The 14,048-nt window shown below is 45.2% G+C and overlaps 2 protein-coding genes across 3 annotated transcripts; one reads left to right on the forward strand and one right to left on the reverse strand.

Annotated features, from left to right (window-relative positions):
- Positions 1-302: 302 nt before the first annotated feature.
- Positions 303-8,399, reverse strand: Sec61b (SEC61 translocon subunit beta). The gene is made up of 4 exons (XM_027403128.2): positions 8,242-8,399; positions 7,999-8,096; positions 3,895-3,996; positions 303-568 (listed from the first exon to the last, which is right to left on the reverse strand). Exons 1-4 carry the CDS (start codon positions 8,242-8,244, stop codon positions 481-483), a joined length of 291 nt encoding a protein of 96 aa, XP_027258929.1. The 5' UTR covers positions 8,245-8,399; the 3' UTR covers positions 303-480.
- Positions 8,400-8,612: 213 nt separating this feature from the next.
- Positions 8,613-13,632, forward strand: Alg2 (ALG2 alpha-1,3/1,6-mannosyltransferase). Of its 2 annotated transcripts, none has more exons than XM_027403126.2 (2): positions 8,613-9,041; positions 10,949-13,632. In XM_027403126.2, the coding sequence occupies exons 1-2, from the start codon at positions 8,694-8,696 to the stop codon at positions 11,846-11,848; spliced, it is 1,248 nt and encodes a 415-aa protein (XP_027258927.1). In that variant the 5' UTR covers positions 8,613-8,693; the 3' UTR covers positions 11,849-13,632. The 2 variants fall into 2 exon arrangements, with proteins under 2 accessions (XP_027258927.1, XP_027258928.1); XM_027403127.1 differs by having other exon boundaries at positions 8,840-9,041; positions 11,022-13,632.
- The last annotated feature ends 416 nt before the right edge of the window (positions 13,633-14,048 follow it).

Raw genomic sequence — 14,048 nt, forward strand, 5'->3', positions numbered from 1 at the left:
TGGTTTCTGATTTCTTTGACTCTTACCCTTGGTACCAGCTGCCTTCACACACAGATCTGCCTGATGGAGATCAAGGCACATTTCTTGAAAACCAAGTACCCAAAATGACAATCACCAGGACAGAAATACCTTGGGGAAAACATGCCAAGGCCAATTAGAGCATCTTGGATTTGAATGACTACATGATTGTATGAGGAACTGTCAATCCTGCAAAGAGCTCTGTAAGAAAGCCTGTCTACCTTCTCACTGGCAACCCTGAAGGCAGACTGATGGCCCTAGCAGTAAAGCATCAGTAACCAATCTCCATATAAATCAATTCCAAAGTTTATTAGACATAGAAAAAACATTTCTCAAAGTCAATTCTTGTTAAGTTCTCTGTAAAATAATACACGTGAACAGGAAATCACTACACTTTTTGGTCCAAGATATGTTGGGTCTTTTCCTTCTTCTTCTTCAGATGACAGATGGATGCAGCCAAATCTATGAGCGTGTGTACTTGCCCCAAATGTGCAACATAAATACAGAAGCGATGAACAAAAGACTCATCACCAACACTGGAACAGGGCCACTAGAATGAGAAGAGAAGGCATGCTTACTTCAGGAACAAGGTATGCTTAATATAAGATGGCCTGAGGGCAAAGTGGGGACATTGTTTATGTCACCCAAAGGGATTCCCAAAATTGTTACTGTGGACAAGTGAATGTGATAATGGCACTCATTTGAAGGAGGTGTGGTCTCCTCGTCTGTGGAAACACAGCAAATTATACACAAACAAATCCATCTCTCAGATACTCTTAATTTTGTGTACTTAATATGTTCTACAGTAAAAAGAAAATTTCCCTAAACTCGTATGTGCATATGATCCATTTATAAAGCTTCTCAAATTAGCATGTATTAAGACAACCTTTTCTGTCTAACTACAGTGAGACACACAGATGGATTATCATGTTACATTAATTTACAAAATGCTTTTAAATCAATGATCCCATTCAACCTGCACAAACTCATAACACAAATGAGACAGTATTAATCTCATTTTATACATATACATAAGGAGATCTGAGGCTCAGAGCAATTCTTGACTAAAAACACACAGAATAGAAAAGTGAGGCCTGCACTTGGCCTCACTGATTGCACCCATCAGGCTTATTTGACCTTCTGGAAGTTTGCTTTTACTTGTTTTGCTAAGACAAGGTCTCTCTCTATAGACCTGGCTGTCCCAATACTCACTCTGTAGATCAGGCTGGCCTTGAATTCACAGAGATCTGCCTCACACCGCCTCCTTAGTGCTAGGACTAAAGGCGTACACCACACCCAGCAAATTTCTAATCTTAACACCACATTCCAGGCAGTGTACATGGTTGACTTTCATGGGCTTCGTGTAGAAAGGGAATAGATCAGCCAGGCGTTGGTGGCGCACGCCTTTAATCCCAGCCCTCGGGAGGCAGAGGCAGGCGGCGGATCTCTGTGAGTTCAAGGCCAGCCTGGTCTCCAGAGACAGTGCCAGGATAGGCTCCAAAGCTACACAGAGAAACCCTGTCTCGAAAAACAAAACAAAACAAACAAACAAAAAAAGGGAATAGATTTCCCTCATCAGCCCTTCCTTAAATCAAATGCTTTTCCTGTAGAGAGTGGCTTATACATTTCTTAATGGGAGGGCCTGTGACCGTACACAGCTGTGAACATTGCCCACACCAGGCTTGAAGAATTCAATACATGTCACTGCACCTCCCAGATACAACTAGGGAGCAGAGAGCAGAGATTTCAGAAAAGGCTTCTTTAGTTATCAAGGCATTACCAGGACCCAGGTTGAGGTACATAAGTACCAGACTGGATAATAAACAAGGTCTCTGCTCCATCAGTCAAAAGTTTGTACAATTAGAGTAAGCAAGTTTACAGGGATATGGAGGGGAGTACCACCACACTACACTTGAACTTCCTCCCTAACTGCCAAGTACCACTGCCACATCAGCCAGAGCACAGAGCTGAGGAGCCAGTCCTCAGGAGCCAGAGTGTGGATGCCTGTCACTCACAAGCTTGCCTGTGGCCTTACCTTCAAGTCTGTCTTCTCATCTGTAAGAGGTTAAGATGGCACAAGAGTTACAGACACACAGGCAGACTTACCACAGACCCTCAGGATACTATTATCAACATGAAAATCTTACTAACCCCCCAGAGTGAGTCAAAAGCAAGCTCAAAGGTGTTGGCTAATGGTAGATTTGTAGGTAGAATTTCCAACTGTGTCCCTTCACCGAAGCATATTTCTCTGGTATGATTGGGATACTGCTTATGAAACAACAAGAGACAATTTCACCAGTTCCTGAGAGGACCTGAGCAGCACCAACTGAAGGACTCACAGGGCAAGCAATAGCCAGACCAGCCCAAACAAGGGTTTCCCATCTTTCTGAGAAATTTAAAATGAGTTCTAGGGCCACCAGGAACAGAAACAGATTACAAGGGTCCTCCTCCAAGACTAAGAAAATCACCTCTAACAATCACCAAAGGCTGTCAGAATGCCACCAGCTCACAAACCCTCAGTTGAAGAACTGCTTCCTAAATGCATGCTCCCTAAATACATTCTTAAAAGTCACCACTATACTTTGGGGGGGGGGGTGGGTAAGGGGACCAACCAGGCACAGTCACATACATCTGTAACCCCAGCGCTTAGGAGGCTGAGGCAGAAACATGGTCCAGATTAGTCTAGCTACCCAGTAAGACCCTGCTCCCAAAAGAAAAAAAGAACAACACTGTATCAGGAAAATGTTCAATAAATGAATTAAACCAAATCCCAGGGACTGTAGGGAAATCTTCATAAACTAAATCTGTAATCTAAGCAAGCTACATCAATTAATCTAACTGCACTTTTGTCTCTTTTCTACCAGACAGGCAGTAGGGGAGGTGTGGGCCTCAACAGTCAGGTCTGTTCTGACTCCTATCATTTGTGTCTGAGTACCTCACCTGCCTGAGATTCCTCATCTGCAAAATGGTAGAGTTCCTACCTCAGGGCTGCCAGTCATATCAAAACACAAAAGATACTGTTTTCCTCAAAACAGCAAATGCTACACAAAGGAGATTTGATGTTATTATTGTTATTCCTTATTCACAGGGTTTAGTCAGAAAACAGCAGAAAAGGGTGCCATGGTACCAGACACCCTGGCCTAAGAGGTAAGCACAGGATAGAAGTTGCCTGGACGCCGGGTGTTGGTGGCGCATGACTTTAACCCCACTCGGGAGGCAGAGGCAGGTGGATCTCTGTGAGTTCGAGGCCAGCCTGGTCTCCAGAGCGAGTGCCAGGATAGGCTCCAAAGCTACACAGAGAAACCCTGTCTCGAAAAACCAAAAAAAAAAAAAAAAAAAAAAGAAGAAGTTGCCTGGACAGTCACTTCTCATCAGCCCATGAATCCTCCCAAGGCTAAGCTTGGAAAGTGATACAGTCACCCTCCTGGGTCTGCTGGCCACTCTCCCACAGCAAGGAAGCCAAGAAACTTTAGGTAACACAACACAATGGGAAATTTCCATTAGGCTGTAATTATGTCAGCTTCTACCTCAGGACAAGTTTGAAAACTCACCCAATTCCCATTCAAATGGCTCCTCCCATTTCTCAGCACGGGGCAGATGCACCAAATGAAGACAGACCTCCTCTAATTAAGCAGCTTCCCTCCAATTGTCTGTACCCATCACTTATCCTGATACAGGCACAGGAGGCTCTTCTCTTCCTTTCAATCACTCCCAGAAAGGTGTCATTCAGCACCTAACCTGACTAATCACTGGATGCACAGGCAAGCCAGACCCAGCCCACCTGGCACAAATACAGCTGCAATGACCATGTCAGAGACAGCTCCTACACACTCCGTCACCAGGACAGATACCCCACACAGCTGCTCCACGACTTACACTTTGAGCCCAGGGGAATCTTCAGTGTAGAATCGCCACATTCCCCCGGTCCCTGCAGAGGTGGTGCGGCCTGCACTCCGCGTCCCGCAGCTGGCATTTTTTCTGAAAGAGATACAAATATCATTACTTGCCTTTTAATAACATATGCTTACAGTATACAGGCTTTCTTAAAAGAAAGAAAGAAAGAAAGAAAGAAAGAAAGAAAGGAAGGAAGAAAAAAAGAAGAAAAAAGCAACCTGTAAGAAGAAAAGCCTTCTTTACTAGAATAAGCTCAAATCCTATCTTCACCTCTCTGATCTTATGTTCCAAGGATTGAGTACCACCTGTCATGTGCCAACATCTACAGAAACTGCCTTTGCCATCTATCAGCAGGAACAACTATCTCAACAATGGTTAAGCCGGCATATGAACCCAGTTTTGGCCTCAAGAGCCTACAACATCTAGCCTTCTCAATGGACACTGCACCTCAGTTTGTCTTCATAGGAATGTCTGTGAAACTAAGTAATATACCCCATCTATAAATGCCCTTAATAAATAATTTCATTTTGAAAAGACTACTTTAAAACATGGCTTAAAATAACTGTGTTTGCTGCAAAAATTAAGAAAAAGCAATAAACTTTAATTATATCAAGGTCCCCAAAATGGAGAACGCACATGATGAATGATTACTTTGAAATGTACTTGAGCTATTTTGATATACTGACCATAGTTTTGGAGAGGGGCAGGATGTGAAAAGCAAAAAATAGGTAACCATAACTTGTCCTTTGCAAAAGAATAGAACTGGTGCATGCATGGAGACATCGTGGTAGACTAAGCAGACCAAAGACATGGACACTTAGGACCAGGACCAGACTTTTCTAGGAATTATCCTCCTGGAGGCAGGGAACATTGTCCAGCCCTGTGCTAGCATGGGCCTGGGCAGCAGGTGGCAAGAAGAGAATCCAAAAGAAATTTTTTTCAGCCATTTATCATTATGCCAAAAGTGTTTGGTGTAGAAAAAGAATGGAAAACGCCCTGCCCCAATATTCCCTCCCTTAAAATCCCATTCCTGTGGGAGGCTGCTGATTCTTGATTAGTCCGAAAGCCCATCTCACTCCAACATGGTCTTGGCATGACATTCTGAATGCAGAAATCCTATCTGCAGCCTAGGAAGCTCATCCTACAAATGACAGGAAGAACAGAGCCTCAGTGCCCTTATGGCTTCAATTGTGCTCATGACGGAACTCTGAAGGCAGTCAGTACCAATGATTTGTCTACTCTGCTAGAGAATGACATCTCAGATATCTTAGTTATGGGCTACAGTAGCCTGGAAACAAACAAGTCTATGTATGACTGCTTCTGCAGGAAGACTGGCTGAAAATAGCAAAAAAGATGTACAGGGTTTGCAGAGTAACTCATGCTCTTAGAAGGCTTCTCCAAACAGGTATGTCTCTAATGTGGAGGGTGGGTACCTGAAATTCTCTTCTGTTTATATAAAGGGAATTGAGCCCAAAGATAACCTCCTGTCCACAAGGGAAGTTATTACCTGAGCCACAACTATAACCACACACTTGCCACTATCTGCACAACCCAGAACACAGCTGTCTTCAAAGCTGGAATTTCAAGATCTCTAGAGGAATCAGTAGGGATGTTTTGCTGTTGTTTTTACTTCTGCTGCTGGCATTGGGACAGAGCAGAGGATCTGAAAATCAGGTGCACAGAAATACTGAACTGTGCTCACAATGCCCCTCATTACCTTATCTGGGAAGCTAGCTGAGGGTCTAACAGAGCCCACTCTAATCTCTTAATCGCCAGTGGAGTCCACACCTTCTCTCTGCACCTTAACAAGATGCTGTTCACCCTAACCATGTGTATGCTTTGGTCTGCTGCTATGACTGCTGGCATTTGGTGGAGTGGCCCCAGCTCACTATCTGTACACTGATTGTTCCCTTTGCCAAGGCAGCCTGTCCTCCCTAGACCACACTATCACTAGCTCCCTGCATCTCATGAGTCTTTCACTATCTGTACACTGACTGTTCCTTTTGCCAAGGCAGCCTGTCCTCCCTAGACCACACTATCACTAGCTCCCTACATCTCATGGGTCTTTACTCATGAGCCACTCACCCTGAACACCCTATCCAAACCGTCTACCCTCACTGGAGCCTCACCCTCCTCAGCTTCCTTCATTTATTGCCTGTATTCCTAGAAATTACATGACCCATTTATTTGGTTATTTATGGCCTCCCACCCTGGGAAAAAGCTCACAGAATGGAGATCAAGGCCTCTAAACCCAGCTGAACCTTAAATCCCATACATTTCTTCTCTGAGGCATTATTACTAGTTACTTCATTCAGAGAGAGATACAAATTATACACTTCGTAGTCCAAAACATCACTAACCATAAACTTCAACTTCTTCTCAAAGAACAGACACATTCTTACACAGCCAATGTCAACTGCAATCATCTAAGGAGAAACAAGTTTCCAGGATGAATATTGTATAGTCTCTCCAAACAAACAGCTATGGGCTATCTAATTTCACTGGCCCTACAATACTAGATCCTAAAGGACACCAGCCATATCCATAACCTTCAAAGTTGCATCTGTCACTTCATTTGTGCACTGATTGTCTCATTTTTATTCATCACACTTTGACAATTTGATAAAATAGGTGCCTTCAGGTTCTTTCAGAAGTTCTCAGATGACCAAACTTCCCTATTAATGCCTGTTGAACAAAAAACAGCCCCCAAGAACTATCCACACCTACAAGACTAGCACAAAGAGTCTGAAGCCCCAGCTAGCAACAACACAGGGCCCCAGCCCATACAACTTACACCGTAACTCAATACACTTCCTTTCAAGCTCCCCTTCGAGTTGTCAAGGTCTACTCCTCTCTAGAAAATGCCTTCCTAGCTGTTCCAAAAACAAAATAATAGGGCTGACCAATTCCATGAGTTAATATTTACTATGGCATAATTTAAGATAGGAACTTGGAGAGAGGACTTGAGCAGATTCTCTGTCAAAGCAGAGATGAACATGTAAACATAAATAGTTTTATACTATTAACAAAACTATAATCCTAACACCTGAGAGGTGAAGGCAGGGTGGTTATGAATTCAAACCTGAACTACGTGAACCTATCTAAAAAGAAACTAAATAAATAATAGTTGAGATGACAGCAGACCTAATGAGGATACAGAGCTCAGAAAATGGTAATAAATTTAGAATTGCTGGGCCATAGGAGAAAGGAGAGCCCTGGGATTCATCCACAAGCTCCCTTTTTAGCATGCAGCCACCAGAGAACCTAAGTGGAAGGGTAACATCAGGCTGGAGGATGGGCAACTGTGGAAACACAAAGTAAAAGAGGTTGCGGAATAAACCGAACGACAGAAATGGAGGAAGAGAAGTAATGAGACAATCCTCCAGGGAAGCAGGGCATAGAGAAGACACAAGGAATACAAAAGGACTGGAGTTTCTGGTTTTCTGTAAATTAGTGTATAGCAGTGTCACTTAAAAATAGGGAGACATTGAAGCTGGAAAATGGCTCAGAGGTTAAGAGAACTTGTCGCTCCTATAAAGGCTCCCAAACCTCACTCATATGGTGGCTCACAATCATTCATAACTGCAGTTCCAGATGATGTGATGTGCTCTTCTGACCTCCGAGGGTACCAGGCAATAACATGATGCACATACACACACATGCATACAACACAGACACACACTAGATCCAAAAAGACACACGAACAGCTGGGGATGAGGGACTATGGTGACAGACTGCTGTGTAAAGCAAATTTTGTTAAATTGAGTGTATATGGACCTCCCGAAGGAAGCCTGAAAGGTAAAGCCCCAGAGACACCACCAGCCTTATGCCATTGTCTTTCCCAAAGTTGTTACTGACCCTGGTCTAGTTTAACTTCCCTTCAACTAAAGTGGTGCGTGCAACTGATGAAGGGAGAGGAAAATGATGCCTCCCTCCGACAGGGCCTTTAGCTACTGGAAGGCCACGTCAGCTCAGGCTCACCCGGCCCCTGTGAATCTTTCCCTCCCTGGAACTTCATCCCTCAGTGCGAATTCCGGGCCCCTCACCTCTCCCAGCCTGCAGCGGGGCCGCCCCAGGGACCCTTACCTCTGCCGGACCGTGGATCCCGCCGCCCGCGCGGCCACCGCTTTGCTGGGAGAGCGCCCTGAGGAGCCCACGTTGGTGCCACTGGGCGTCGGACCCGGCTGCAGAGAGAAGCAGACAGAATGTGAACATGGAGGACCCTCTGAGACCCCCGACCCCGCACGCACCCGGGAACCTGGGAAAAACAGGGAGGTCCGGGAAAGAGAGAGAGACCAAGGCAAGAGCCAGAAGCGGGGAACCGCGCACCATGCTGATGCCGAAGAACAGCGGACACAGAAAATACCGGGAAGTTGCAAGCACTCAGAGCACTAGCGGAGACAGGCTCTGGCACCGCCCCCAGCCGGCTGGCAGGGTCTTCGCAGACTCTAGGACGTCTGAGCGGTCCTAGGATATGCCTGTGGAGATTATGCTGGGCACAACTGAGCCGTGTGAAAAAAATATAGAACCGTTAGCTTCTTTCATTTAATCTCACACTCTTTCCCCCTTTCACGGGGACCATTATCACCAAATGAGAGGCTTTCGGCACGTTCACGCGAGAAATTTGGTCAGGCATTTTCTTAGCGCCCACAGGTTTTGCCGCTGATGTGTCCTAAACTGACGCATGCGTACCAGGGCTGGGTCGGCTTTCTGTGGTTAGCTGCGCCAGGGGCGGAGATTGCAGAAGCTCGAGCGAAGGGAGGAGGCGCGGCTCCTCTGCCATGGCCGAAAACCTGTGCCGAGCCCGGGCCCGGCTTTACCCCCCGTCTGTGCTGTTCCTGCACCCCGACCTGGGCCTGGGCGGTGCCGAGCGGCTGGTGCTGGACGCGGCCCTGGCGCTGCAGGACTACGGCTGTGACGTGAAGATATGGACGGCGCACTACAACCCAAACCACTGCTTCTTGGAGACCCGCGAGCTCCCGGTGCACTGCGCCGGGGACTGGCTGCCCCGCAGCCTGGGCTGGGGCGGCCGCGGCGCCGCCATCTGCGCATACGTGCGCATGGTCTTCCTGGCGCTCTACGTGCTGTTCCTCTCCGGCGAGGAGTTCGACGTGGTGGTGTGCGACCAGGTGAGGCGGCCACCGAGTCTGGGCCGGGGGAGGGGCCTCTGGTCTAGGTTTTTTGGAACTGTCCAGCAGCAGTCCTCAGGGAGAGAGCTGTCTCCGGTTTTAGTGTGGACCCTTTAAGTGGCAGATCACAGGGATCCCTTCTCCCCCTTCCGTGGAAGGCCCATGAGATAGAGCTCACATCCCTGCATTTCAAATGGTTAGTCCTGGGAATAAAGTAGTTGGGCCCAAGCCTGGTGTTGGTGGCACACGCCTTTAATCCCAGCACTCAGGAGGCAGAGGCAGGCGGATCTCTGTGAGTTCGAGGCCAGCCTGGTCTACAAAAGCTATTTCCAGGGCAGGGGCCAAAGCCACGGAGAAACCCTGTCTCGAAAAATAAAAAAAAAAAAAATTAAAATAAAAAAAAAGGTAGTTGGACCCGGAGGCTCACTCCAAGGAACACTGGCATTAAAAGTCACCTTCTATCACTCCTTGTAACTAACTCCGTTTGTTCTCCTCCGTTATTCCTATTGTTTCTGCTTCCAGGCCCCATCCCTCCCACCCTCTCCAGTCGTCCTAATTCCGCCACTCCAGGATTCAGCAGTGCCATGGATTAAAATCAAGCTAAACATATCAAGGCCCTATTAAAATGTTAGCGTTGTCCCCATTGATCTTGGAGAAAAGACCCAATTTATTTTGTTATGTCTTCCTCTGTGGCCCCAGGCTGACCTCCCAATTTGACACCCTCTTGCCTCTACCCCTCCTAAGTGCTTGGTTTACAATATAAGCCACCTTGCTGGATTAAAGTCCAAGTTTTTGATAAATAGCATTCAGCCCAATCTGCCCTGTAGTCATACTAGACTTGTTTCATACGTGTTTTTTACAACCCAGGCTTTGGGGGTTGTGGTGGGTATATTTGTGTCTGCACAGTGAAAACCATCAATGTCAGGTATCTTTCTCTGTCAGTCTCCACCTAAACATATGAATCAGGATCTCTCATTGAACCAGAAACTGAAAGAATCGACTAGACTTTCAGGCAGGTAGGCATAACCTGGATTTATGTGGGCAGTTGGAATCCAACTTAGATCCCCACTTTACCACCTGGCACCAACTCCTCAGCCCCACACTTTTTTTTTTACTCGTTAGTAAAAGTTCAAATAGGAAGTATAATATAAAAGTTCCCTGTTCCCTCCTTGAGAGAGCCACTATCAACAGTTTCTTCTGCATCCTTCCAGAAATGATGTGTGGCTACTGTAGCGTATATGTGTCTGTTTCTGGCTACATCTTAGTTGTACATAATTGGGATTCAATTTACCTGCTGTTGGACACTTTGCCTTTGTTCTCCAAATATTTGAGACATCCTTGTTTATTGTTATTCAAGATCCACATTAGTCCCCTTTATTCAAATGTACCATAAATGTTCCTGTTTTTTGGAAAGGACACTAACATTTGCAGCCTGTGTATGTGTGTCTAGATGAGACATCCTCATTCTGTGATATTCCCATGCTAATCTCACTTCATATGCATGTCCTCTGAGGAAACACCAGGCGGCGTCGGTAGGGGTGGGGGGAGGTCATAGAGTAGTTCATTGTAAATGTCAGTAGTAGTTTCCAAATTTGTCTTCCAAATTTGTCATTTTTTTCCTACAGTCTGTACTAGACTACCCCATGCTCTTATCCATAGTGGACACTACCAGCCATTATACACTAACCAAACCAACATGTGGAATTGCTCTGGGGTTTCTATACTTACGATCCTGAGTTGCATTGATCAACCCTGAGAAAGTGTATCTTCATGGTTAATGTAGACGTTTGCCCAGATCCTGAATCAGTAATGCCAGGCAGCTGCACTGTAACCAAGAAAAGATTGTGTGCATGGCAGTTGATATGGCTAGTCCCTTACCTACCTACTGTCGGTTTTGCCTTGGTTAGGTGTCTGCCTGTATCCCAGTGTTCAAACTGGCCAGACGGCGTAAGAGGATCCTGTTTTACTGTCACTACCCAGATCTGCTGCTTTCCAAGAGAAATTCTACTGTTAAGCGCTTCTACAGGGCCCCCCTTGACTGGATTGAGGAATACACCACAGGTATGGCAGATCGCATCTTGGTCAACAGCCAGTACACAGCTTCCATCTTTAAGGAAACCTTCAAGACCCTGTCTCATGTAAACCCTGATGTCCTCTATCCATCTCTGAACATTGCCAGCTTTGACTTGGCTGTTCCTGACAAGATAGATGACCTAGTCCCTAAGGGAAAACAGTTCCTGTTCCTCTCTATCAACCGATTTGAAAGGAAGAAAAATCTGCCTTTGGCACTGAGCGCCTTAGTCCAGCTTCGAGGACGGTTGCCATCTCAAGACTGGGAGAAGGTTCATCTGTTCATGGGTGGTGGTTACGACGATAGAATCCTGGAGAACGTGGAACACTATAAGGAGTTAAAGAAAATAGTCCAGCAGTCAGACCTTGAGCGCCATGTGACCTTCCTGCCATCGTTCTCAGACAGACAGAAGATCTCACTCCTCCACGGCTGCTTGTGTGTGCTGTACACTCCGAGCAATGAGCACTTCGGCATTGTCCCTCTGGAGGCCATGTACATGCAGTGCCCAGTCATTGCTGTTAATTCAGGTGGGCCCTTGGAGTCTGTCGTCCACAAGGTCACAGGGTTTCTGTGTGAGCCTGATCCAGTGCACTTCTCAGAAGCAATGGAAAAGTTCATCCACAAACCATCCTTAAAAGCTATGATGGGTCTGGCTGGAAAAGCCAGGGTGGCAGAGAAGTTTTCCGCTGATGTGTTTGCAGACCAGCTCTACCAGTATGTCACCAAACTTGTGTAGTCAGGGGAGTCTATAGTATGGGGTCTGTATTCTACATGCACCACAATCCTTCTTATGGGTTGTAGAAGCACCTCTAAAACCAAAAAAGGAGCTAGAATCTAGTGCTAGTGAGATTTTTTTTTTTAAAGTAGACTTGAGTCTTGAATGTGATCCCCCTGTCCACCACACCTACCTGTTTCCTGAAAATATCCTTAATGCTGTAATCATTCCATATTTCATCAATGTTGTTGAAAGAATGGTAGAAATCTGCTGCTAGCAGACTATTTTAATTCTGTTTTTCTGGATTATTGCTCCTTTACATATAAAGGTTTAATCATCCAGTGCCTTAATTGGCTTTAATAGTTTTAAGTCTTACCATTGTCACAGTTGATTGATTTGACTTCAGAGTACAATGGAAACGGGACTATTCAGTTCACTTAAAGTGTTCTCTATTAGCTGCTCAGTATTATTTATTGTTTATGGGTGGGGGTTGGGTTTTGTTTTGTTTTTTTTTTTTTACTGCAACTGGACAATAAAATATGTTTGACATAGAAGAGAATAAAACATTAGGTCTGGGCCTCTATGCTCTGATTTCATCTTGTTAAATGATGAAACCCAAAGTCAGAAAACTAGGGTACACTAGACAGTTGACACAGAGAAGGAATATCATCACATGTGTTGGCTTACTTTATCAGAGATTACCCATGCTTGGCCTTATTTCTTTGAGCCTGTGGCAGAACAGTGTGTTATGACAGGAACTCATGGTAGAGAAGGAAACCAGGAATCAAAGAGATAGAAAGAGCCCAATATCCCCTTCTAGAGAATGCCCTGATGAGCTAATTTCCTTCCACTAGCCCTTCCTACTAAAAGTTCTCTCACCTCTCAGTAGCAACATGGGCTGGGGACGAAGCCCTTTGGGGCACAGGCCTTTGGGGGATGTATTATATTAGTCAGGGTTTCTAGAGTAACAGCACTTATAGAATGAATCTCTCTCTTCATATATACTTCACACACACACATACACACACACACACACACACACACACACACATATATATATATATATCCATATGTAAGGAATTTATTAGACTGACTTACTACAATCCGGCTAATCCAATGAAGGCTGTCTGTGAACGGAAGTCCAAGAATCCAGTAGTTTCTTGGTCCATGAAGCTGAATGTCTCAGCTGGTCTTCAGTATCCACTGGAACCCTGAAGAAATAGGCTCTAATGCCAGTGAAGAAATGGACTTGCTAGCAAAGTGAGGACAAGCAGGCAAAATGCAAAAGCTTCCTTTCAAGTTCTTATATAGGCTTCTTGGAAGGCATGACCCAGATTAAAGGTGTGTCTTCCCACCTCAAGAAGGAAGATCTACCTACTTCAAATTAAGCAAAAATCCCTCACAGATGAGTCCTCTATCTTTGGATTTTAGTTAATTCCAAATGTAGACAAGTTGACAACCAAGAATGACCATCAGAGGGGACATTGAGCATCTAAACTGTATACCAAGCATCATATTTCAGAAATGTTTCATAATGTCACTGAGTCTCCAGCTCTCAGTGTTTGTGTCCTATATTCTCTCCCGAGTTTAGCATGCCAGTGTTTCCTGTCCTTCATTTAAATGACTTTGTGTGAAGCTTGCTTGAACCCTCTACTTCCCCCTGAACTTCCATATCCCTGTGACACTGCCCTTCGTAATGACATTGTTTACCTGTTGCTTGTAAGTGAAAATATTAAAGCAATTTTCAATTTGCCTTTAATGTTAAATTCACCTGTAAGAATATAATAATATATAAATACTAGTAATCAAGTGGTCTGTTTTATGGTTGAGTGCAGAGCCGAACAGCCTGCCTACCTTGGAGAAAAATAACCTTTGTGCACACCTCAACTTCATCTGTGAAGTGGGGTGGTCGTCCTGCTGTCTTCCCTGGAGAGTGGGCGTGATGGTGGCAGACTTCAACAATAGACACAGTGCAAAAACAAAACTTGGTGTGTGGTCTGTAGACATTAGCTGCAGCCACTGCCTTTTCAGGTGATTGAAAAGGACTAGAAGTCTCATGTGGGCACAGGCCACACTGCAAGACCAGTTTGTTGAGGTTCCTTAGAGAGGCAATTTTAGTTTAAATCGGTATCAGGAATATTTTTACCAGGTGGCACAGTACCAAAAAGAAGCTTCACCAAATAAGGATATCACACCAAATTCTACAGACTTTGGTTTTGGT

The sequence above is a fragment of the Cricetulus griseus genome, chromosome 2, assembly GCF_003668045.3.
Source record: "Cricetulus griseus strain 17A/GY chromosome 2, alternate assembly CriGri-PICRH-1.0, whole genome shotgun sequence".
Lineage (NCBI taxonomy): Eukaryota > Metazoa > Chordata > Mammalia > Rodentia > Cricetidae > Cricetulus > Cricetulus griseus.

Excerpts from the sequence above, each read along its gene's own strand:
- Alg2 (XM_027403126.2), top strand. The coding sequence starts at position 8,694 with ATGGCCGAAAACCTGTGCCGAGCCCGGGCCCGGCTTTACCCCCCGTCT. Across the intron at positions 9,042-10,948 it reads ACGTGGTGGTGTGCGACCAG|GTGTCTGCCTGTATCCCAGT; the intron begins GTGAGGCGGCCA and ends TGCCTTGGTTAG.
- Sec61b (XM_027403128.2), bottom strand. Across the intron at positions 3,997-7,998 it reads GGATCCACGGTCCGGCAGAG|AAAAAATGCCAGCTGCGGGA; the intron begins GTAAGGGTCCCT and ends TATCTCTTTCAG. Across the intron at positions 569-3,894 it reads GATTCCCCTGGGCTCAAAGT|TGGCCCTGTTCCAGTGTTGG; the intron begins GTAAGTCGTGGA and ends TTCTCATTCTAG.